The 21,388-nt window shown below is 43.7% G+C and overlaps 1 protein-coding gene across 1 annotated transcript in view; it reads right to left on the bottom strand.

The window, feature by feature from the left end:
- Window positions 1-9,543: 9,543 nt before the first annotated feature.
- The window catches only part of LOC118215534 (NLR family CARD domain-containing protein 3-like), a 68,178-nt gene continuing 56,333 nt past the window's right edge, over window positions 9,544-21,388 (bottom strand). The window contains exons 6-8 of the mRNA XM_035396428.1: window positions 10,974-11,100; window positions 10,402-10,444; window positions 9,544-10,175 (exon numbers count right to left, since the gene is read on the bottom strand). Of these exons, the coding sequence (XP_035252319.1) occupies window positions 9,544-10,175; window positions 10,402-10,444; window positions 10,974-11,100 (802 nt within the window). The remainder of the gene's footprint in view (window positions 10,176-10,401; window positions 10,445-10,973; window positions 11,101-21,388) is intronic.

Raw genomic sequence — 21,388 nt, 5'->3', positions numbered from 1 at the left:
CTCCGCCAACAGACCCACCAGCAGACGCAGATTCTCCAGCAGCTGGTGATCCAGACGGCAGCCACGGCGGCTGCCTCCTCGGCCCCTCCACATTCAACGCTCCTGAACGTGGCTCCACCTAAGATGTCCCCGGCGTATGACCCCCAGTCATTCCTGGACATATTCGAGGCTACAGCAGGGGCATGTGGCTGGCCGGCGGCAGAGTGGCCATGCGCTTGCTCCCTCTGCTGACGGGGGAGGCGCAGACTGCAGCGTGCAGCCTACCAGCTGCGTCTCAGGGGAGGTACGCGGATGTTAAGAGGGCTATCCTGGACAGGATGGGTTACTCCCCCGAGGACCACCGCCGCCGGTTTCGGATGGCGAAGCTGGGGCCGTCGGACCGGCCATTTGTCTTTAGCTAACACCTAAGGGACGCGGCGACCAGGTGGCTGAAGCCGGGGGAGTCCGCTGGGGAGCAACGGGTGCTGGGAGTAGTTGGTTTGGGGCAGTTTGTGGAGGGGCTACTGGCCAGCACTTCGCCCTGGGTCCGGTGCCATCGGCCGAGGGACATGGAAGCAACTGTCGCGTTGGCGGAGGACCACCTGGCAGAGCACCCTCAGCGCCCAGCAGAAGAGGGGAGGACACCGGCGACGCAGCGTCCTACCCCAGCGCCAAGACGAAAGCCCCCTCCCTCCCCTTCTTCATTTTCAGTTCGCCCTCCCCCTCGCCCCCGCACTAACCCTCCCTCTGCTTCTCCTGTTCCACCACAGGTTCCAGCCGCTACGGGCACTGTTCCCACCTCACAGGGGGCTCCTCAAACGTCGGGGCAGGAGTGCTGGCAGTGCGGGCAGCTCGGACGCTTCTGCAGCGAGTGCCCACTAATGGAGGTCGGCCAAGTGATCCGGGTTGCTGGCCCACCAGCATCCTCCCCCGGTTCAGGAGAGACATACAGCGTTCCAGTAAGGATCCAAGGATGTATTCACCAGGCGATGGTGGATTCGGGCTGCATGCGGTATATAATCCACCAGAGCCTGGTTCGGCCCGGGGCTTTGGTAGAGGCATCTGGGGTATCTACTAGGTGTGTGCATGAGGATATTTACAAGTACCCTGTTGTACCGGTTGAAATTATCTACAAGGGCAAAATGCAGAGTATTAAGGCTGCGGTTAGTTCCCGCCTTGTGAATCCTCTGATTTTGGGCACAGATTGGCTGGGGTTTCACAGCTTAGTGACAGTATGTGGGGATGCGTTCATGCCCGGTAGGGAAATGTGGAATGTGTCCTGTGCTCAGTGGCGACGTGTGGTTGTCCCCCATACGGACCATTGGGGGTGTGCATTTACAGACCACTTTATTTGTCAATGATTACTTGTATTCTGAATCTATAATTTTACACAACATAGGAGGTCCCTTAAGAATAAGAAACATCAGTGTCCCTGTTCTTGCTGAAACCATGCAGTAATACACAAAAAGCCAACCTTCATACTGATGCCTGTGATGCTCTGACCAGAGAAAACTCCTGTAATCCATCTAGTGACAAGTTATTACAAGGCTAGCTCTCAGAAAATTACTGCTTCATGTACTTGCTCTGCTTATTCTGTTATCGGCCTTTGTCACAGCCCAAACATTGGATTACAGTTTGACTCTGGTGATCAAAACTCAGTAATTTCCACAACTACATAAGTGTTCTTATGTCAAAGTAATTGCAGCAGATATGGCCCTAAACTAAAATGTTTTGCGAATAATCCAGACAATGTTTGATTGGTCAGAGAAACAGTTTCCATGTCTATATGAGCACACATAGTGAATCACTGCCCATTCTTTCACTGCTCCGCCTCAGTTCCTGTAGATTCAGTGGGAAATCTGCAGTGATTAATGCACTTCAAACTGTGTTCTGCAGTGTACAGCTGCTTGGAGGCTTAAGGTAGTGAGGGGAAGTGTATGTTTCTGTATTTCTGTATGCACTCCTGGCCACTTCTGCCTAGGCCTGCGGCCTTGCCCCAGTCTCCACATTCCCAGTTACCATGGCGATGAGGGCAAAGAGCGATGGAGAGCTACAGGGAGGATGGGATGCAGCTCAGGGCCGTCCCAAGTGCACTCCTGAGTGGACCCGAAAAGCTCTGGCACCCACAATGGGGATACACCACCCCCGTCCCAGGCACTATACTGTGCTGTTGTGTTGCGTGCTGAAATGCCTAATTACTGATGTAACATGCTTGTGAGATGTGACCTTATGAGGTGTGATGCTGAGAAACTACTATCAAGACTGAGACAACTTAGTGAGTCTTTGGAGAATGCCACTGCATGCTGTGTAGTGGGTATTTCCCTGGTGCATATTGTACTAAAGTCTGTAACAGTGGGAAAATGTTGTCTGGCCTGATGATATCCTGTCTACCTCATGTACCTGCTTTGATTGGTTCCTATCAATGCAGTGATTATTTAGCACATTGTATGGTAGTTAGCATTTCTTGAGGATGCTGATAAGTTGTAATTTTATTGAAAGTAGGCTTGGGGCTGCTGGATGGCTCATTCGGTTAAGGCACCATGCTGAGTTGCATGGATGAGCCTCACGGCCTCGGGTTGAATCCGGACCGTGCCAGTGCCGACTGGGTCCAGTAGCTCCACAGGGAGATGCATTATTGGTGCCTATGTTGCCCAGGATACGGGAGGGTTCAGTCAGACAGGGATCTGTGTTTCATTGCTCTCTAGCAAACTTCTGAGAATTCCTCTGCAGGCTGTGTAGTGTGTGTCTCCCTGGTGCCCTTTGTATTAAAGCCTGTTAAAGGAAACCTGTCTACCTCATGTACAGTGCCATGAAAAATATTTTCCCCCATCCTGCTTTGTTATATTAGTGCCTAGTTTCATATCTTTACAAAAAATGTTATATTAGACAGCGTCAGCGTTTTAGAAACTCCCAACTTCTGCCTTGAGTCTCACCCTCTGGAGTTCAGTCCCTTGTAGTAGTGTCACAAGACCACTGGATGGCAGAATGCATCCACTTTGTGTTTCCAGTATTCCAACACAGCCCACAGGTCTGATAGCAAAAGTAAATACTCCGATACTCTCAACCATTTCAAGCTCCTGCCACGGCACATAATGGTTTTATTAAAATCCATTTAGCACGAGGATGGGGTGTAATTTCAAAGAAATGCGTAGATGCACTGAAGATACTTGCTCTTATTGTACACACAGAGCACATACACAGCGCATCAATACACACACACACACATGCACAACATGCACACACATGCACACAAACACACACCCACACACATACACACACATACACACCATGTTCTCCTGATCACATAGATAGATGGTTTGATACTGTGGTTTGTGTCTTTGGATGCCCTACTAGACTGAAGGCTTTTCTTTCTGGGGAGGCAACGCTCCTTTGGTGTGTGTAGCAGGATGCTGGCCATGTATTACCAGATCATTGTGGCCGGTGTCCTGTTCTACACCTGTGTGTGCTGGGCTGGGAGCCTCTACTCCAGGGACACAAAGAGGCTCAAACTGATCCAGAAGACCAGCTGCCACCCTCTGCTGCTGTTTTGGGTGCAGTGGGCAGTTGCCGACTCTCCCCCCCCCCATCTCTGCTTCCTCGGCCAGCCCTCTAGCTGCCCTCCTCAGCCTTGCCCCTGCCATGCCCGTGTTCTCCAGAAGGTGGAGCACTGACTGGCGGGTGAACCCCCAGCGTCCCACCTTCTTTGGATATACTGTCACTCTCCAAACGGCCTCCTTACACTCTCACACTCCGCTGCCAGGTCGGAGTACTTCAGGCGTTTCCGCTCATAGGCTGCTTCTGCCCCCTCCTCCCATGGGAGGGTGAGCTCCATAAGGAGCACCACCTTCGCCCAAGTGGACCACATCTCCATATAAGGAGCACCACCTTGACCTGAGTGGACTACATCTCCATATAAGGAGCACCACCTTGACCTGAGTGGACTACATCTCCATATAAGGAGCACCACCTTCGCCCGAGTGGATCACGTCTCCATATAAGGTGCACCACCTTCGCCCGAATGGACCACGTCTCCATATAAGGAGCTCCACCTTCGCCCGAGTGGACCACGTCTCCATATAAGGAGCACAACCTTTGCCCGAGTAGACCACGTCTCCATATAAGGAGGACCACCTTCGCCCGAGTGGACCATGTCTCCATATAAGGAGCACCACCTTCACCCGAGTGGACCACGTCTCCATATCAGGAGCACCACCTTCGCCCGAGTAGACCACGTCTCCATATAAGGAGGACCACCTTCGCCCGAGTGGACTATGTCTCCATATAAGGAGCACCACCTTCACCCGAGTGGACCACGTCTCCATATAAGGAGGACCACCTTCGCCCGAGTGGACCACGTCTCCATATAAGGAGCACCACCTTCACCCGAGTAGACCACGTCTCCATGTTAGGAAGCTGTGCTGATCTCATTTGGGAAACGGAGCTGTGGATTGAGATCTACATGCATGCTCCACCCCCTGCCTGGTACCAGGACTCTACTCCCACCTTTGTGTCCTACGGTCCCCTCCTCCTCTGCTTGCCTCACAAAGTGGGTTTGATGCTCTTTCACAGGAGAGGCGTCTCTATTTGCCTCCTGTCTGCTGGTCTCCAGTAATTCCAGAAGCTTTCGCAGCAGCTGGTCATACCTCCATCTGTAGCACCCCTGTGCTGGAGGCCTGCACTGTGTCCCTGTGCCGGAGGCCAGCTCTGCATCCCTGTCCTGGAGGCCTGCACTGTGTCCCTGTGCTGGAGGCCGGCTCTGTGTCCCTGTGCCGGAGGCCTGCTCTGTGTCCCTGTGCCGGAGATCTTCTCTGTGTCCCTGTGCTGGAGGCCTGCTCTGTGTCCCTGTGCCGGAGACCTGCTCAGTGTCCCTGTGCTGGAGGCCTGCTCTGTGTCCCTGTGCTGGAGGCCTGCTCTGTGTCCCTGTGCTGGAGCTGTCTCACAGCCTGACAGAATGTGCCACAGGCCTCGTTTGGGGGCAGCACAGAGCGGACGGTCTCATCTGCACCAAACCATTAGCGCAGGTTCTGAGGAGAAGGCAGGGTGTTATAATTGGCCCTGATCAGGAAGCTAAGCCTGGCTTGTGGTATCTTCCACCAGCCTGACCCACTGAGCGATCGGTCCTCCCTACTTTACCACGCTGTCCATCCTCCCAGACCCCCTTAGCAAACTGCTAAAACCTGCTACCTCTCCTGTGCCATCCATGATGGGATGACCCAGAGTCTTCTGTGTCCCTCTGTTTCCCTGCTGGGGGGTTGTGCCCCTCTGTTTCCCTGCTGGGGGGCTTGTGCCCCTCTGTTTCCCTGCTGGGGGGGTTGTACCCCTCTGTTTCCCTGCTGGGAGGGCTGTGCCCCTCTGTTTTCCTGCTGGGGGGTTGTGCCCCTCCGTTTCTCTGCTGGGGGGGGGGGGGGGGCTGTGCCCCTCTGTTTCCCTGCTGGGGGGCTTGTGCCCCTCTGTTTCCCTCCCGGGGGATGCTGTGCCCCTCTGTTTCCCTGCTGGGGGGATTGTGCCCCTCTGTTTCCCTGCTGGGGGGTTGTACCCCTCTGTTTCTCTGCTGGGGGGAAGCAGTCAGGTAGAAGCAAACTGCAAACACAGAATGCATATCAGGCCACTGCTATATGTACCACAATTAAACCATCAGTGAAAGCCCAGGATATACTGGTATATTTATAAATCACTGACAAACTATCTTCTACAGCATATCCAGCAATTTACCCACCCAGATATAATTTCTGATTAACAATGTTGTACATTTTAAGTTCTCATAAAACGCCAGTAGTACAGATTCTGATGTAGTCAGCTGAAAGGAACTTCTTAGCTTACAAAGGAGATGGTACAGTAGAATGGGCACATCCAATTTGTTCAGATGCAGGGCATAAACAATATGTAGAGTAAAAAAATGTCTGATGTTTGAACACACTAGGCAGAATTTGTGTCATTTCAAACAGATTGGAATATGGGTTTAACATCAGCATGCCTTTGGAGCTGAGACGCGCAAGTGAGTACGTTTAACATGGTCAGTGAAAATAGCGTTATGTGTTATTCAACCAATCATTTAAACAGAAACATTTACACTCTAGACATTTGACATGTAAACAGTAAAAATAACACATACAAATGCAACATTGCAAACTTGCACCAGCAGGCCTTATCTGATAGAAGAAAAATAATCACATTATCAGAACAGACAGAACAGACATTGCCACAGGAATACCTAACACAAACGCAATTTTCCCCCATGTGGAATAAGCCGGCATTTTGGAAAAACAGAGTTGCGCGATCTCTAATAAAAATGATTAGCATGGCTTACGGGCTCGTCACGGAACAGAAATAATATAAAATGACATGAACACAACAATCCTGTAATGTAATTACAGTATCACATTTTGCAGTAAATTATTGACTTATCAATGTTCAGTCCAAAAGCTCTTATTACTGTTGACTCTAAATCACTGTGGCTCTAAATTCATTTGATACAACATTTCTTCTACCTGCTTGACCACAACCTCAGTACCAACTGCATTGGGCTGCTCCATGTTGTCAGACACTGCTGAATGTAGTGCTGTAAAACAGCCTTTTATGTTGGGATTACTAATCGTGCTGCAATGTGACTCACCTGGGCAATGTTGCTGGAAGTGACGAGACAGGAGTGCAAATATGTTGACTTCATTTCACAATCTGCTTGTCTAGCAATAAGCATTGGAACACTGTACCAATACGAGACGACTGTATTGTGAAAACTGAGTGTGATTTAGAGTTGTGCACTTTGTTGGTAGGTACAATTAGTGTATTAGGGTAAGAATTTTGCCAGTCAGTTTGGCAAATTGAGTTTTCCACATTGAGCCAAAGCAATCATAACATACTGTAATGCATTTGTAATGTGTGACTGCAGATATTAGAAATGCATCTGAAAAAATGAGAGAAACTGTAGGGTCTCAGGAACATCTCAAGAGACTGGATATCATGCAAACCACACTTCTGCCCTGATTTTGGCTTAGTGGTCTAATCCATTCAACTGATGTGCAGTAGATCCAGGTTCAAACCTACAGGAAAACCATTTATTTCAGAGGTAACATAAATATACCAGTTCAATAGACAAGCAGTGACTTTTCAAAATGTATTGAGTTGTGGTTACACTACAGTAACAGAAGCAAGCATTCATCAGACACTACACAACGTTTCTTATAACAGATTTTATTTCCACTACTGTAGATGAATGTCCTTGCTTCAACTGCATTGATTAACTGATTTTAGCCCCATGCTGATCCACTCATACTGAGTCCAAACATAATCCCATACAGAATATGTAATAAGTACCAGTGTCACAGGAGTTCAATACATAACACAATAATAAATCACAACAGCAAAACATTTGATATTTTTATAATTCAGGTTTAATCATTGCATATTATTGTCTGAAAATACAGAAAATTAAAGCAACAAAAAAAAAAAATCAACCCTAACAGAATAAATAAGGAAACTCAATCCATCATTGTTTACAGTAATGAAAGGAAGTAAGTACACTGCAGTGACCATTCTGCATTCTCATGGGATGCATCAGCCCACAGAAATTTGCACATTGGAACACTGTATGTATGAAAGAAACTGTAAAAACTAGCAAAATGCACATGGAGGAGTTTGCCACTGGCTTCTTTTTTAAAAAGATGCAGATACAGGAGACAGAATTATTACTTCAAAAACATTTCACTCTGCCATCTTCTGGCATTATTACTCTCAATGTTATATGAATGTTTTAATAATCAAAAGTACATAAACACACCTTGAACATTTTCAATATAAATTTATCAAAATGTAAAAAAATAAAATCATATTTAGAAAGCGAGTGCTTAACCTGAACCTGCTAAAAGATCATACTCTTATGTACAGGGTTTAAGCAGTACTGAGGCTAATATTGGGCACAGCTGAAATTGCAGTGGTAAGGCTTTGCTCAAGGAAGGTTGCAAGTGTGTCGACGTGTGTGTGTGTGTGATTGGGTGTGAGTGCGTGTGTGTGCGCGCGCATGCGTTTGCGAATGTGTGTGTCTGTATACTGTATGTGAGAGTGTGAGTGAGAGAAAGAGTGTGTGTGTGTGCATACGGGTATGAGCGTGTGTATGTTTGCATGCGTGTGTATGTGTGTGCGTGAGATTGTGTGTGTCTGTGTGTAGGTGTGTGTGAGTGACTGGGTGTGAGAGAGTGTGCGTGCGTAGGTGTGTGAGCGTGTGTGCATGACTGAGAGTGTGTGTAGGTGTGTGATTGAGTGTGTGTGTGTGTATGTGTATATGAGTGTGTGTATATAAGTGTATGTGAGAGAGAGAGGGTGTGTGTGATTGAGTGTGCAAGAGTGTGTGTAGGTGTGTGAGTGCGTGTGTGTGTGGGTCTAGGTGCATATGAGTGTGTGTATATATATATGTGAGTGTGTGATTGTGTGTGTGTGTGTGTATGTGTATATGAGTGTGTGTATATAAGTGTGTGTGTGTATGTGTGTGTGTGTGTGTGTGTGGGTGTGTGAGGGTCTAGGTGTATACAAGTGTTTGTGTTTATATGTGTGTGATTGAGTGTGTGTGTGTATGTGTATATGAGTGTGTGTATGTGTGTGTGTGTGTGTGTGTGTGTGTGCATGCGTTCGAGTGTGTATGCGCATGTGTGTGTGTCTCTACTCCAGTTAGCAGAGGGACACTGAGGAGTGTGTGTGTGTGCATGGGTAAGAGAATGTGTGTGTGTTTATACATGTGTGTGCATGCGTACGGAAATGTGAATGTGTGTGTTGACACGTGTTTGTGTCTCTGCACGCATGAATGTGTGTGTGTGTGGATGTGAGTGTGTGTGTGTGAGAGAGAGAGAGGGTGTGTGTGTGTGCATACAGTTATGAGCGTGTGTACGTATGCATGAATGTGTGTGTGCGCTTAAGAGTGCACTGGTGAATGTGTGTGTTTGTGTGTGTGAGAGATTGTGTGTGTCCGTGTGTAGGTGTGTGTGCATGTGTGTGATTGGGGGTGTGAGTGACTGGGTGTGAGAAAGTGTGTATGTGTGTGTGCATGAGTGTACATCAGTGTGTGTGTGTGTGCATGGGTAAGAGAATGTGTGTGTGTTTATACATGTGTGCATGCATATGGGAATGTGAATGTGTGTTGACACGTGTTTGTATCTCTGCACGCATGTATGTGTGTGTGTGTGGATGTGAGTGTGTGTGTGTGTGAGAGAAAGGGTGTGTGTGTGTGTGTGCATACGGTTATGAGCGTGTGTACGTATGCATGCATGCATGCGTGTGTGCGCGTGAGAGTGTAGTGGTGAATGTGTGGGTTTGTGTGTGCGAGAGATTGTGTGTGTTCATGCGTGTAGGTGTGTGTGCGCATGTGTGTGGTTGGGTGTGTGAGTGGGTGTGAGAGAGTGTGAGTGTGTGCGCACAAGTGTGTGTGTGCGTAGGTGTGTGAGTGCGTGTGTATGAGTGTGAGTATGAGAGAGAAAGGGTGTGTGTGAGAGTGTGTGTGTGTAGGTGTGGGTGTGTGTGTCTGTGTATCTGAGTGTGTATGTGTATGAGTGTGTGTGTTGTGTGTGTCTACTCCAGTTAGCAGAGGGACACTGAGGAGTCAAACACATAAAATCCAGCACAGAGGGGTGTGTGTTGAGTGAAGTGTGTGTGGAATCTGTGCAGGAGGGTCAGTGTGTCAGAGTCAGAGACGCTGTAGAAGGACAGAGTGCCGGCCGGACGGTCCACACACACTCCTACCCTGCACACGCACACTCCTCTACCAGCATCACACACTCCTGCTCTGCGGTAGGGGGAGGGGGGGGCAGGTATGTGTGTTGGGTTCTTATTGTGCCAGACAGAGTGACTGAGTTTATCACAGTAACTGAGTTTATCAGAGTCTCTGGGTTTAGAGCACCTCAGACTCCAGGAGTTTTTATTGTGTCCAAACCTACAGTCATTACCCCCTCCTTTCCTGCTGATTCCTTTATATGTCACTGCTATACAAACCCATCCCTCCCGCTCAGACACACTGAACTCATACTGAGCCTCCCAGTAACAGCGCTCACACACACTCTCTCTGCACACAACCTGGGGCACAGACTCAAATCTCTCTGGATGATCAGGATATGGCTCCACTCTCCCCGGTGTGTCTGTCACCCTCCTGTTCCCCTCAGACAGAGACAGCCCTCTGTACACTGTGTTTGGATCCAGTGTGAGCTGACAGCCATCTGCACACCAGAGACATTAATGAGATTAATTATCATTATTAATATTCACCTCATTATGTGTGTGAGAGAGAGAGAGCTGTGATAGTATCTCTGTGTGTGTGTTTGTGTACAAGTGTGCTTCTGTTTGTGTGTTTATGTGTGAAAGAGAGAAGTCTCTCTCACACACACACACACACACAGCAGAGTGTGTACCCATGGAAAGTGTTCTGTGTCGATACACACTCACATTTCCTGGGTCCTGGTTTGGTCCTGTTCTCTCCTCCATGGTCCACACTGTAAGAACAGCAGAACAGAATTCTGAATTTTAACCATCCTTTCTTTCCACTCTCAACACACCAATGACATCACATAAATAAAAACAAAGACACAATAAAACACAAAACCAAGATCATATGAAAAACACACAAATCGGTCACAAAGGAAACTTATTCCATTCCCTCACTCTATTCCATGTGCAAAAATAGCTCCCCTCTCTCCACTGAACATAAAACACACACACTATGAAACACACTCAGGTTCTCCGTTGCTTTGTAATACTGAAACTCCACCATCACTGTGTCCCTGATCAAACCCCTAACTACAACAACCACATCTTATATACTGCAGTGATCCGCTGCAGCACCCTCCACAGGAGATCCCCAACCCTCTTGAGTAACGCTGGTGTGAACTGTGCCCTCCATGACACCCCCCCCCCCGAACTCCGTTTGTGTGCGTGTGCGTGTGTGTGTGTGTGAGGTGCAGTGTGGAAACTCTCTGTACTTACAGCAGTGTGAGTGTGTCCAGTTTAGCAGCAGACAGCGCTCTCACTCCTGAGTCTCCTGGGTGATTGTATCTCAGGTCCAGCTCTCTCAGGTGTGAGGGGTTTGAACACAGAGATGAAGCCAGAGAATCACAGCCTCTCTGTGTGACTCTACAGCCTGACAGCCTGCAGAGAGAAGGACACACACACCTTACACACATTAATATAAACTAACAGGGCTGTGTGTGACAAACACATAGCAGAGTGTTACACACCTTACACACATTAATAAAAACTAACAGGGCTGTGCGTGTCAAACACATAGCAGTGTGTTACACACCTTACACACATTAATATAAACTAACAGGGCTGTGTGTGTCAAACACATAGCAGTGTGTTACACACCGTACACACATTAATATAAACTAACAGGGCTGTGTGTGGTAGACACATAGCAGTGTGTTACACACCTTACACACATTAATATAAACTAACAGGGCTGTGTGTGTCAAACACATAGCAGTGTGTTATACACTTTACACAAATTAATATAAATTAACAGGGCTGTGTGTCAAACACAAAGGAATGTGTTACACACCATACACACATTAATATAAACTAACAGAGTGGTGTGTGTCAAACACATAGCAGTGTGTTACACACCATAGACACATTAATAAAAACAAACAGGGCTGTGTGTGTTAAACACATAGAAGTGTGTTACACACCTTACACACAGTAATAAAAACTAACAGGGCTCTGTGTGTCAAACACATAGAAGTGTGTTACACATCTTACACACAATAATATAAACTAACAGGGCTGTGTGTGTCAAACACATAGCAGTGTGTTACACACCTTACACAAATTAAAATAAATTAACAGGGCTCTGTGTGTCAAACGCATAGTAGAGTGTTACACACCTTACACACATTAATATAAACTAACAGGGATGTGTGTGTTAGACACGTAGCAGAGTGTTACTCACCTTACACACATTAATATAAACTAACAGGGTTGTGTGTGTCAAACACATAGCAGTGTGTTGCACACCTTACACACATTAATATAAACTAACAGGGCTGTGTGTGTCAAACACATAGTAGTGTGTTACACACCTTACACACATTAATATAAACTAAAAGGGTTATGTGTGGAAAACACATAGCAGTGTGTTACACACCTTACACACATTAATATAAACTAACAGGGCTCTGTGTGTCAAACACATAGCAGTGTATTACACACCTTACACACATTAATATAAACTAACAGGGCTGCGTGTGTCAAACACAAAGTAGTGTGTTACACACCATACACACATTAATATAAACTAACAGGGCTGCGTGTGTCAAACACATAGCAGTGTGTTACACACCTTACATTAATATAAACTAACAGGGCTGCGTGTGTCAAACACAAAGTAGTGTGTTACACACCATACACACATTAATATAAACTAACAGGGCTCTGTGTGTCAAACACATAGCAGTGCGTTACACACCTTACATTAGTATAAACTAACAGGGCTGTGTGTGTCAAACACATAGCAGTGCGTTACACACCTTACATTAATATAAACTAACAGGGCCGCGTGTGTCAAACACAAAGTAGTGTGTTACACACCATACACACATTAGTATAAACTAACAGGGCTGTGTGTGTCAAACACATAGCAGTGTGTTACACACCTTAAACACATTAATATAAACTAACAGGGCTCTGTGTGTCAAACACATAGTAGTCTGTTACACACCTTACACACTTTAATATAAACTAACAGGGTTGTGTGTGTTAGACACATAGCAGTGTGTTACACACCTTACACACAATAATATAAACTAACAGGGCTGTGTGTGTCAAACACAAAGTAGTGTGTTACACACCTTACACACATTCATAAAAACTAACAGGGCTGTGTGTGTCAAACACATGGCAGTGTGTTACACACCTTACACACATTAATATAAACTAACAGGGCTCTGTGTGTCAAACACAAAGTAGTGTGTTACACACCTTACACACATTAATAAAAACTAACAGGGCTGTGTGTGTCAAACACATGGCAGTGTGTTACACACCTTACACACATTAATATAAACTAACAGGGCTGTGTGTGTCAAACACAAAGCAGTGTTTTACACACCATACACAAATTAATATAAACTAACAGGGCTGTGTGTGTCAAACACATGGCAGTGTGTTACACACCATACACACATTAGTAAAAACTAACAAGGCTGTGTGTGTCAAACACATAGCAATGCGTTACACACCTTACACTCAGTAATATAAACTAACAGGGCTGTGTGTGTTAGACACATAGCAGTGTGTTACTCACCTTACACAAATTAATATAAATGAACAGGGCTCTGTGTGTCAAACACATAGTAGTGTGTTACACACCTTACACACATTAATATAAACTAGCAGGGCTGTGTGTGTCAAACATATAGTAGTGTGTCACTCACCTTACACACATTCATATAAACAAACAGGGCTGTGTGTGTCAAACACATAGCAGTGTGTTACTCACCTTACACAAATTAATATAAATTAACAGGGCTCTGTGTGTCAAACACATGGTAGTGTGTTACACACCTTACACACATTAATATAAACTAACAGGATTATGTGTGTAAAACACATAGCAGTGTGTTACACACCATACACACATTAATATAAACTAACAGGGCAGTGTGTGTCAAACACATAGCAATGTGTTACACACCTTAAACTCAGTAATATAAACTAACAGGGCTGTGTGTGTCAAACACATAGTAGTGTGTTACACACCTTACACACATTAATATAAACTAAAAGGGTTATGTGTGGAAAACACATAGCAGTGTGTTACACACCTTACACACATTAATATAAACTAACAGGGCTCTGTGTGTCAAACACATAGCAGTGTATTACACACCTTACACACATTAATATAAACTAACAGGGCTGCGTGTGTCAAACACAAAGTAGTGTGTTACACACCATACACACATTAATATAAACTAACAGGGCTGCGTGTGTCAAACACATAGCAGTGTGTTACACACCTTACATTAATATAAACTAACAGGGCTGTGTGACAAACACATAGCAGTATGTTACACACCTTACACACATTAATATAAACTAACAGGGCTCTGTGTGTCAAACACATAGCAGTGCGTTGCACACCTTACAATAATATTAACTAACAGGGCTGTGTGTGTCAAACACATGGCAGTGTGTTACACACCATACACACATTAGTATAAACTAACAGGGCTGTGTGTGTCAAACACATAGCAATGTGTTACACACCTTACACTCATTAATATAAACTAACAGGGCTCTGTGTGTCAAACACATAGCAGTGTGTTACACACCTTACATTAATATAAACTAACAGGGCTGCGTGTGTCAAACACAAAGTAGTGTGTTACACACCTTACACACAATAATATAAACTAACAGGGCTGTGTGTGACAAACACATAGCAGTATGTTACACACCTTACACACATTAATATAAACTAACAGGGCTCTGTGTGTCAAACACATAGCAGTGCGTTACACACCTTACATTAATATAAACTAACAAGGCTGTGTGTGTCAAACACATGGCAGTGTGTTACACACCATACACACATTAGTATAAACTAACAGGGATGTGCGTGTCAAACACATAGCAGTGCGTTACACACCTTACATTAATATAAACTAACAGGGCCGCGTGTGTCAAACACAAAGTAGTGTGTTACACACCATACACATATTAGTATAAACTAACAGGGCTGTGTGTGTCAAACACATAGCAATGTGTTACACACCTTACACACATTAATATAAACTAACAGGGCTCTGTGTGTCAAACACATAGTAGTGTGTTACACACCTTACACACTTTAATATAAACTAACAGGGTTGTGTGTGTTAGACACATAGCAGTGTGTTACACACCTTACACACAATAATATAAACTAACAGGGCTGTGTGTGTCAAACACAAAGTAGTGTGTTACACACCTTACACACATTCATAAAAACTAACAGGGCTGTGTGTGTCAAACACATGGCAGTGTGTTACACACCTTACACACATTAATATAAACTAACAGGGCTCTGTGTGTCAAACACAAAGTAGTGTGTTACACACCTTACACACTTTAATATAAACTAACAGGGTTGTGTGTGTTAGACACATAGCAGTGTGTTACACACCTTACACACAATAATATAAACTAACAAGGCTGTGTGAGTCAAACACAAAGTAGTGTGTTACACACCTTACACACATTCATAAAAACTAACAGGGCTGTGTGTGTCAAACACATGGCAGTGTGTTACACACCTTACACACATTAATATAAACTAACAGGGCTCTGTGTGTCAAACACAAAGTAGTGTGTTACACACCTTACACACATTAATAAAAACTAACAGGGCTGTGTGTGTCAAACACATGGCAGTGTGTTACACACCTTACAAACATTAATATAAACTAACAGGGCTGTGTGTGTCAAACACATGGCAGTGTGTTACACACCATACACACATTAGTATAAACTAACAAGGCTGTGTGTGTCAAACACATAGCAATGCGTTACACACCTTACACTCATTAACATAAACTAACAGGGCTGTGTGTGTCAAACACATGGCAGTGTGTTACACACCATACACACAATAGTATAAACTAACAGGGCTGTGTGTGTCAAACACATAGCAATGTGTTACACACCTTAAACTCAGTAATATAAACTAACAGGGCTCTGTGTGTCAAACACAAAGTAGTGTGTTACACACCTTACACACATTAATAAAAACTAACAGGGCTGTGTGTGTCAAACACATGGCAGTGTGTTACACACCTTACAAACATTAATATAAACTAACAGGGCTGTGTGTGTCAAACACATGGCAGTGTGTTACACACCATACACACATTAGTATAAACTAACAAGGCTGTGTGTGTCAAACACATAGCAATGCGTTACACACCTTACACTCATTAACATAAACTAACAGGGCTGTGTGTGTCAAACACATGGCAGTGTGTTACACACCATACACACAATAGTATAAACTAACAGGGCTGTGTGTGTCAAACACATAGCAATGTGTTACACACCTTAAACTCAGTAATATAAACTAACAGGGCTGTGTGTGTCAAACACATAGTAGTGTGTTACACACCTTACACACATTAATATAAACTAAAAGGGTTATGTGTGGAAAACACATAGCAGTGTGTTACACACCTTACACACATTAATATAAACTAACAGGGCTCTGTGTGTCAAACACATAGCAGTGTATTACACACCTTACACACATTCATAAAAACTAACAGGGCTGTGTGTGTCAAACACATGGCAGTGTGTTACACACCTTACACACATTAATATAAACTAACAGGGCTCTGTGTGTCAAACACAAAGTAGTGTGTTACACACCTTACACACATTAATAAAAACTAACAGGGCTGTGTGTGTCAAACACATGGCAGTGTGTTACACACCTTACAAACATTAATATACACTAACAGGGCTGTGTGTGTCAAACACATGGCAGTGTGTTACACACCATACACACATTAGTATAAACTAACAAGGCTGTGTGTGTCAAACACATAGCAATGCGTTACACACCTTACACTCATTAACATAAACTAACAGGGCTGTGTGTGTCAAACACATGGCAGTGTGTTACACACCATACACACAATAGTATAAACTAACAGGGCTGTGTGTGTCAAACACATAGCAATGTGTTACACACCTTAAACTCAGTAATATAAACTAACAGGGCTCTGTGTGTCAAACACAAAGTAGTGTGTTACACACCTTACACACATTAATAAAAACTAACAGGGCTGTGTGTGTCAAACACATGGCAGTGTGTTACACACCTTACAAACATTAATATAAACTAACAGGGCTGTGTGTGTCAAACACATGGCAGTGTGTTACACACCATACACACATTAGTATAAACTAACAAGGCTGTGTGTGTCAAACACATAGCAATGCGTTACACACCTTACACTCATTAACATAAACTAACAGGGCTGTGTGTGTCAAACACATGGCAGTGTGTTACACACCATACACACAATAGTATAAACTAACAGGGCTGTGTGTGTCAAACACATAGCAATGTGTTACACACCTTAAACTCAGTAATATAAACTAACAGGGCTGTGTGTGTCAAACACATAGTAGTGTGTTACACACCTTACACACATTAATATAAACTAAAAGGGTTATGTGTGTCAAACACATAGCAGTGTGTTACACACCTTACACACATTAATATAAACTAACAGGGCTCTGTGTGTCAAACACATAGCAGTGTATTACACACCTTACACACATTAATATAAACTAACAGGGCTGCGTGTGTCAAACACAAAGTAGTGTGTTACACACCATACACACATTAATATAAACTAACAGGGCTGCGTGTGTCAAACACATAGCAGTGTGTTACACACCTTACATTAATATAAACTAACAGGGCTCTGTGTGTCAAACACATAGCAGTGCGTTACACACCTTACATTAATATAAACTAACAGGGCTGCGTGTGTCAAACACAAAGTAGTGTGTTACACACCTTACACACAATAATATAAACTAACAGGGCTGTGTGTGTCAAACACATAGCAGTGTGTTACACACCTTACACACATTAATATAAACTAACAGGGCTCTGTGTGTCAAACACATAGCAGTGTGTTACACACCTTACAAACATTAATATAAACTAAAAGGGCTGCGTGTGTCAAACACAAAGTAGTGTGTTACACACCTTACACACATTAATATAAACTAACAGGGCTCTGTGTGTCAAACACATAGTAGTGTGTTACACACCTTACATTAATATAAACTAACAGGGCTGTGTGTGTCAAACACATGGCAGTGTGTTACACACCATACACACATTAGTATAAACTAACAGGGCTGTGTGTGTCAAACACATAGCAATGTGTTACACACCTTACACACATTAATATAAACTAACAGGGCTGTGTGTGTCAAACACATAGTAGTGTGTTACACACCTTACACACTTTAATATAAACTAACAGGGTTGTGTGTGTTAGACACATAGCAGTGTGTTATACACCTTACACACAATAATATAAACTAACAGGGCTGTGTGTGTCAAACACAAAGTAGTGTGTTACACACCTTACACACATTTATAAAAACTAACAGGGCTGTGTGTGTCAAACACATGGCAGTGTGTTACATACCTTACACACATTAATATAAACTAACAGGGCTCTGTGTGTCAAACACAAAGTAGTGTGTTACACACCTTACACACATTAATAAAAACTAACAGGGCTGTGTGTGTCAAACACATGGCAGTGTGTTACACACCTTACACACATTAGTATAAACTAACAGGGCTGTGTGTGTCAAACACATAGCAGTGTGTTACACACCTTACACACATTAATATAAACTAACAGGGCTCTGTGTGTCAAACACATCGTAGTGTGTTACACACCTTACACACTTTAATATAAACTAACAGGGTTGTGTGTGTTAGACACATAGCAGTGTGTTACACACCTTACACACAATAATATAAACTAACAGGGCTCTGTGTGTCAAACACATAGCAGTGTATTACACACCTTACACACATTAATATAAACTAACAGGGCTGCGTGTGTCAAACACAAAGTAGTGTGTTACACAACATACACACATTAATATAAACTAACAGGGCTGCGTGTGTCAAACACATAGCAGTGTGTTACACACCTTACATTAATATAAACTAACAGGGCTCTGTGTGTCAAACACATAGCAGTGCGTTACACACCTTACATTAATATAAACTAACAGGGCTGCGTGTGTCAAACACAAAGTAGTGTGTTACACACCTTACACACAATAATATAAACTAACAGGGCTGTGTGTGTCAAACACATAGCAGTGTGTTACACACCTTACACACATTAATATAAACTAACAGGGCTCTGTGTGTCAAACACATAGCAGTGTGTTACACACCTTACAAACATTAATATAAACTAAAAGGGCTGCGTGTGTCAAACACAAAGTAGTGTGTTACACACCTTACACACATTAATATAAACTAACAGGGCTCTGTGTGTCAAACACATAGTAGTGTGTTACACACCTTACATTAATATAAACTAACAGGGCTGTGTGTGTCAAACACATGGCAGTGTGTTACACACCATACACACATTAGTATAAACTAACAGGGCTGTGTGTGTCAAACACATAGCAATGTGTTACACACCTTACACACATTAATATAAACTAACAGGGCTGTGTGTGTCAAACACATAGTAGTGTGTTACACACCTTACACACTTTAATATAAACTAACAGGGTTGTGTGTGTTAGACACATAGCAGTGTGTTATACACCTTAGACACAATAATATAAACTAACAGGGCTGTGTGTGTCAAACACAAAGTAGTGTGTTACACACCTTACACACATTTATAAAAACTAACAGGGCTGTGTGTGTCAAACACATGGCAGTGTGTTACATACCTTACACACATTAATATAAACTAACAGGGCTCTGTGTGTCAAACACAAAGTAGTGTGTTACACACCTTACACACATTAATAAAAACTAACAGGGCTGTGTGTGTCAAACACATGGCAGTGTGTTACACACCTTACACACATTAGTATAAACTAACAGGGCTGTGTGTGTCAAACACATAGCAGTGTGTTACACACCTTACACACATTAATATAAACTAACAGGGCTCTGTGTGTCAAACACATCGTAGTGTGTTACACACCTTACACACTTTAATATAAACTAACAGGGTTGTGTGTGTTAGACACATAGCAGTGTGTTACACACCTTACACACAATAATATAAACTAACAGGGCTGTGTGTGTCAAACACAAAGTAGTGTGTTACACACCTTACACACATTCATACAAACTAACAGGGCTGTGTGTGTCAAACACATGGCAGTGTGTTACACACCTTACACACATTAATATAAACTAACAGGGCTGTGTGTGTCAAACACAAAGCAGTGTTTTACACACCATACACAAATTAATATAAACTAACAGGGCTGTGTGTGTCAAACACATGGCAGTGTGTTACACACCATACACACATTAGTATAAACTAACAAGGCTGTGTGTGTCAAACACATAGCAATGCGTTACACACCTTAAACTCAGTAATATAAACTAACAGGGCTGTGTGTGTTAGACACATAGCAGTGTGTTACTCACCTTACACAAATTAATATAAATGAACAGGGCTCTGTGTGTCAAACACATAGTAGTGTGTTACACACCTTACACACATTAATATAAACTAGCAGGGCTGTGTGTGTCAAACATATAGTAGTGTGTCACTCACCTTACACACATTAATATAAACTAACAGGGCAGTGTGTGTCAAACACATAGCAATGTGTTACACACCTTAAACTCAGTAATATAAACTAACAGGGCTGTGTGTGTCAAACACATGGTAGTGTGTTACACACCTTACACACATTAATATAAACTAACAGGATTATGTGTGTAAAACACATAGCAGTGTGTTACACACCATACACACATTAATATAAACTAACAGGGCTGTGTGTGTCAAACACATAGCAATGTGTTACATACCTTAAACTCAGTAATATAAACTAACAGGGCTGTGTGTGTCAAACACATAGTAGTGTGTTACACACCTTACACACATTAATATAAACTAGCAGGGCTGTGTGTGTCAAACATATAGTAGTGTGTCACTCACCTTACACACATTAATATAAACTAACAGGGCTGTGTGTGTCAAACACATAGCAGTGTGTTACACACCTTACACACATTAATATAAACTAACAGGGCTCTGTGTGTCAAACACATAGTAGTGTGTTACGCACCTTACACACATTAATATAAACTAACAGGGCTGTGTGTGTCAAACAAATAGTAGTGTGTTACACACCTTACACACATTAATTGCCTTCAAGCTTCCCAAGTTCTCCCCTGCTGAGGTCACTCCACTGGATACCAGTCACTGCAGGTTCAATGTCCTGACCCTCACCTACACTGCAGCCAACAGGACGGCCCCTGTCTACTTACAGCACATGATTAAATCCTATACGGCCACTTGACCACTGCCTTGCACCCCCTGCCATCCGGGTAAAGGGTTCAATCTTGTCTCTACCATGGAGCTTCTCCACCCTAGGTCTCCAGTGGTGGAACGAACTCCCTGTTCCTCTACGAACCTCTCCCTCACTACCCATCTTCCGCCGTGGTCTGAAGATGCATCTCTTCAGACTATACCTGGACTAACTATCACCACTCTGTAGATCATTTCTATCACTTAAATCCCCCTATTTCTACACATGTACCTCCTGTGCCACTCATGTTACATGTACCTCCATCCAGCACTTATTGTGCCTTGTATCATTGTCTAGATGTTGCTTGTAATGCCTCCTAGTTTGACTTAGC

The sequence above is a fragment of the Anguilla anguilla genome, chromosome 16, assembly GCF_013347855.1.
Source record: "Anguilla anguilla isolate fAngAng1 chromosome 16, fAngAng1.pri, whole genome shotgun sequence".
NCBI classification, from domain to species: Eukaryota; Metazoa; Chordata; class Actinopteri; order Anguilliformes; family Anguillidae; genus Anguilla; species Anguilla anguilla.
This window is presented reverse-complemented; position numbering and strand designations above follow the sequence as displayed.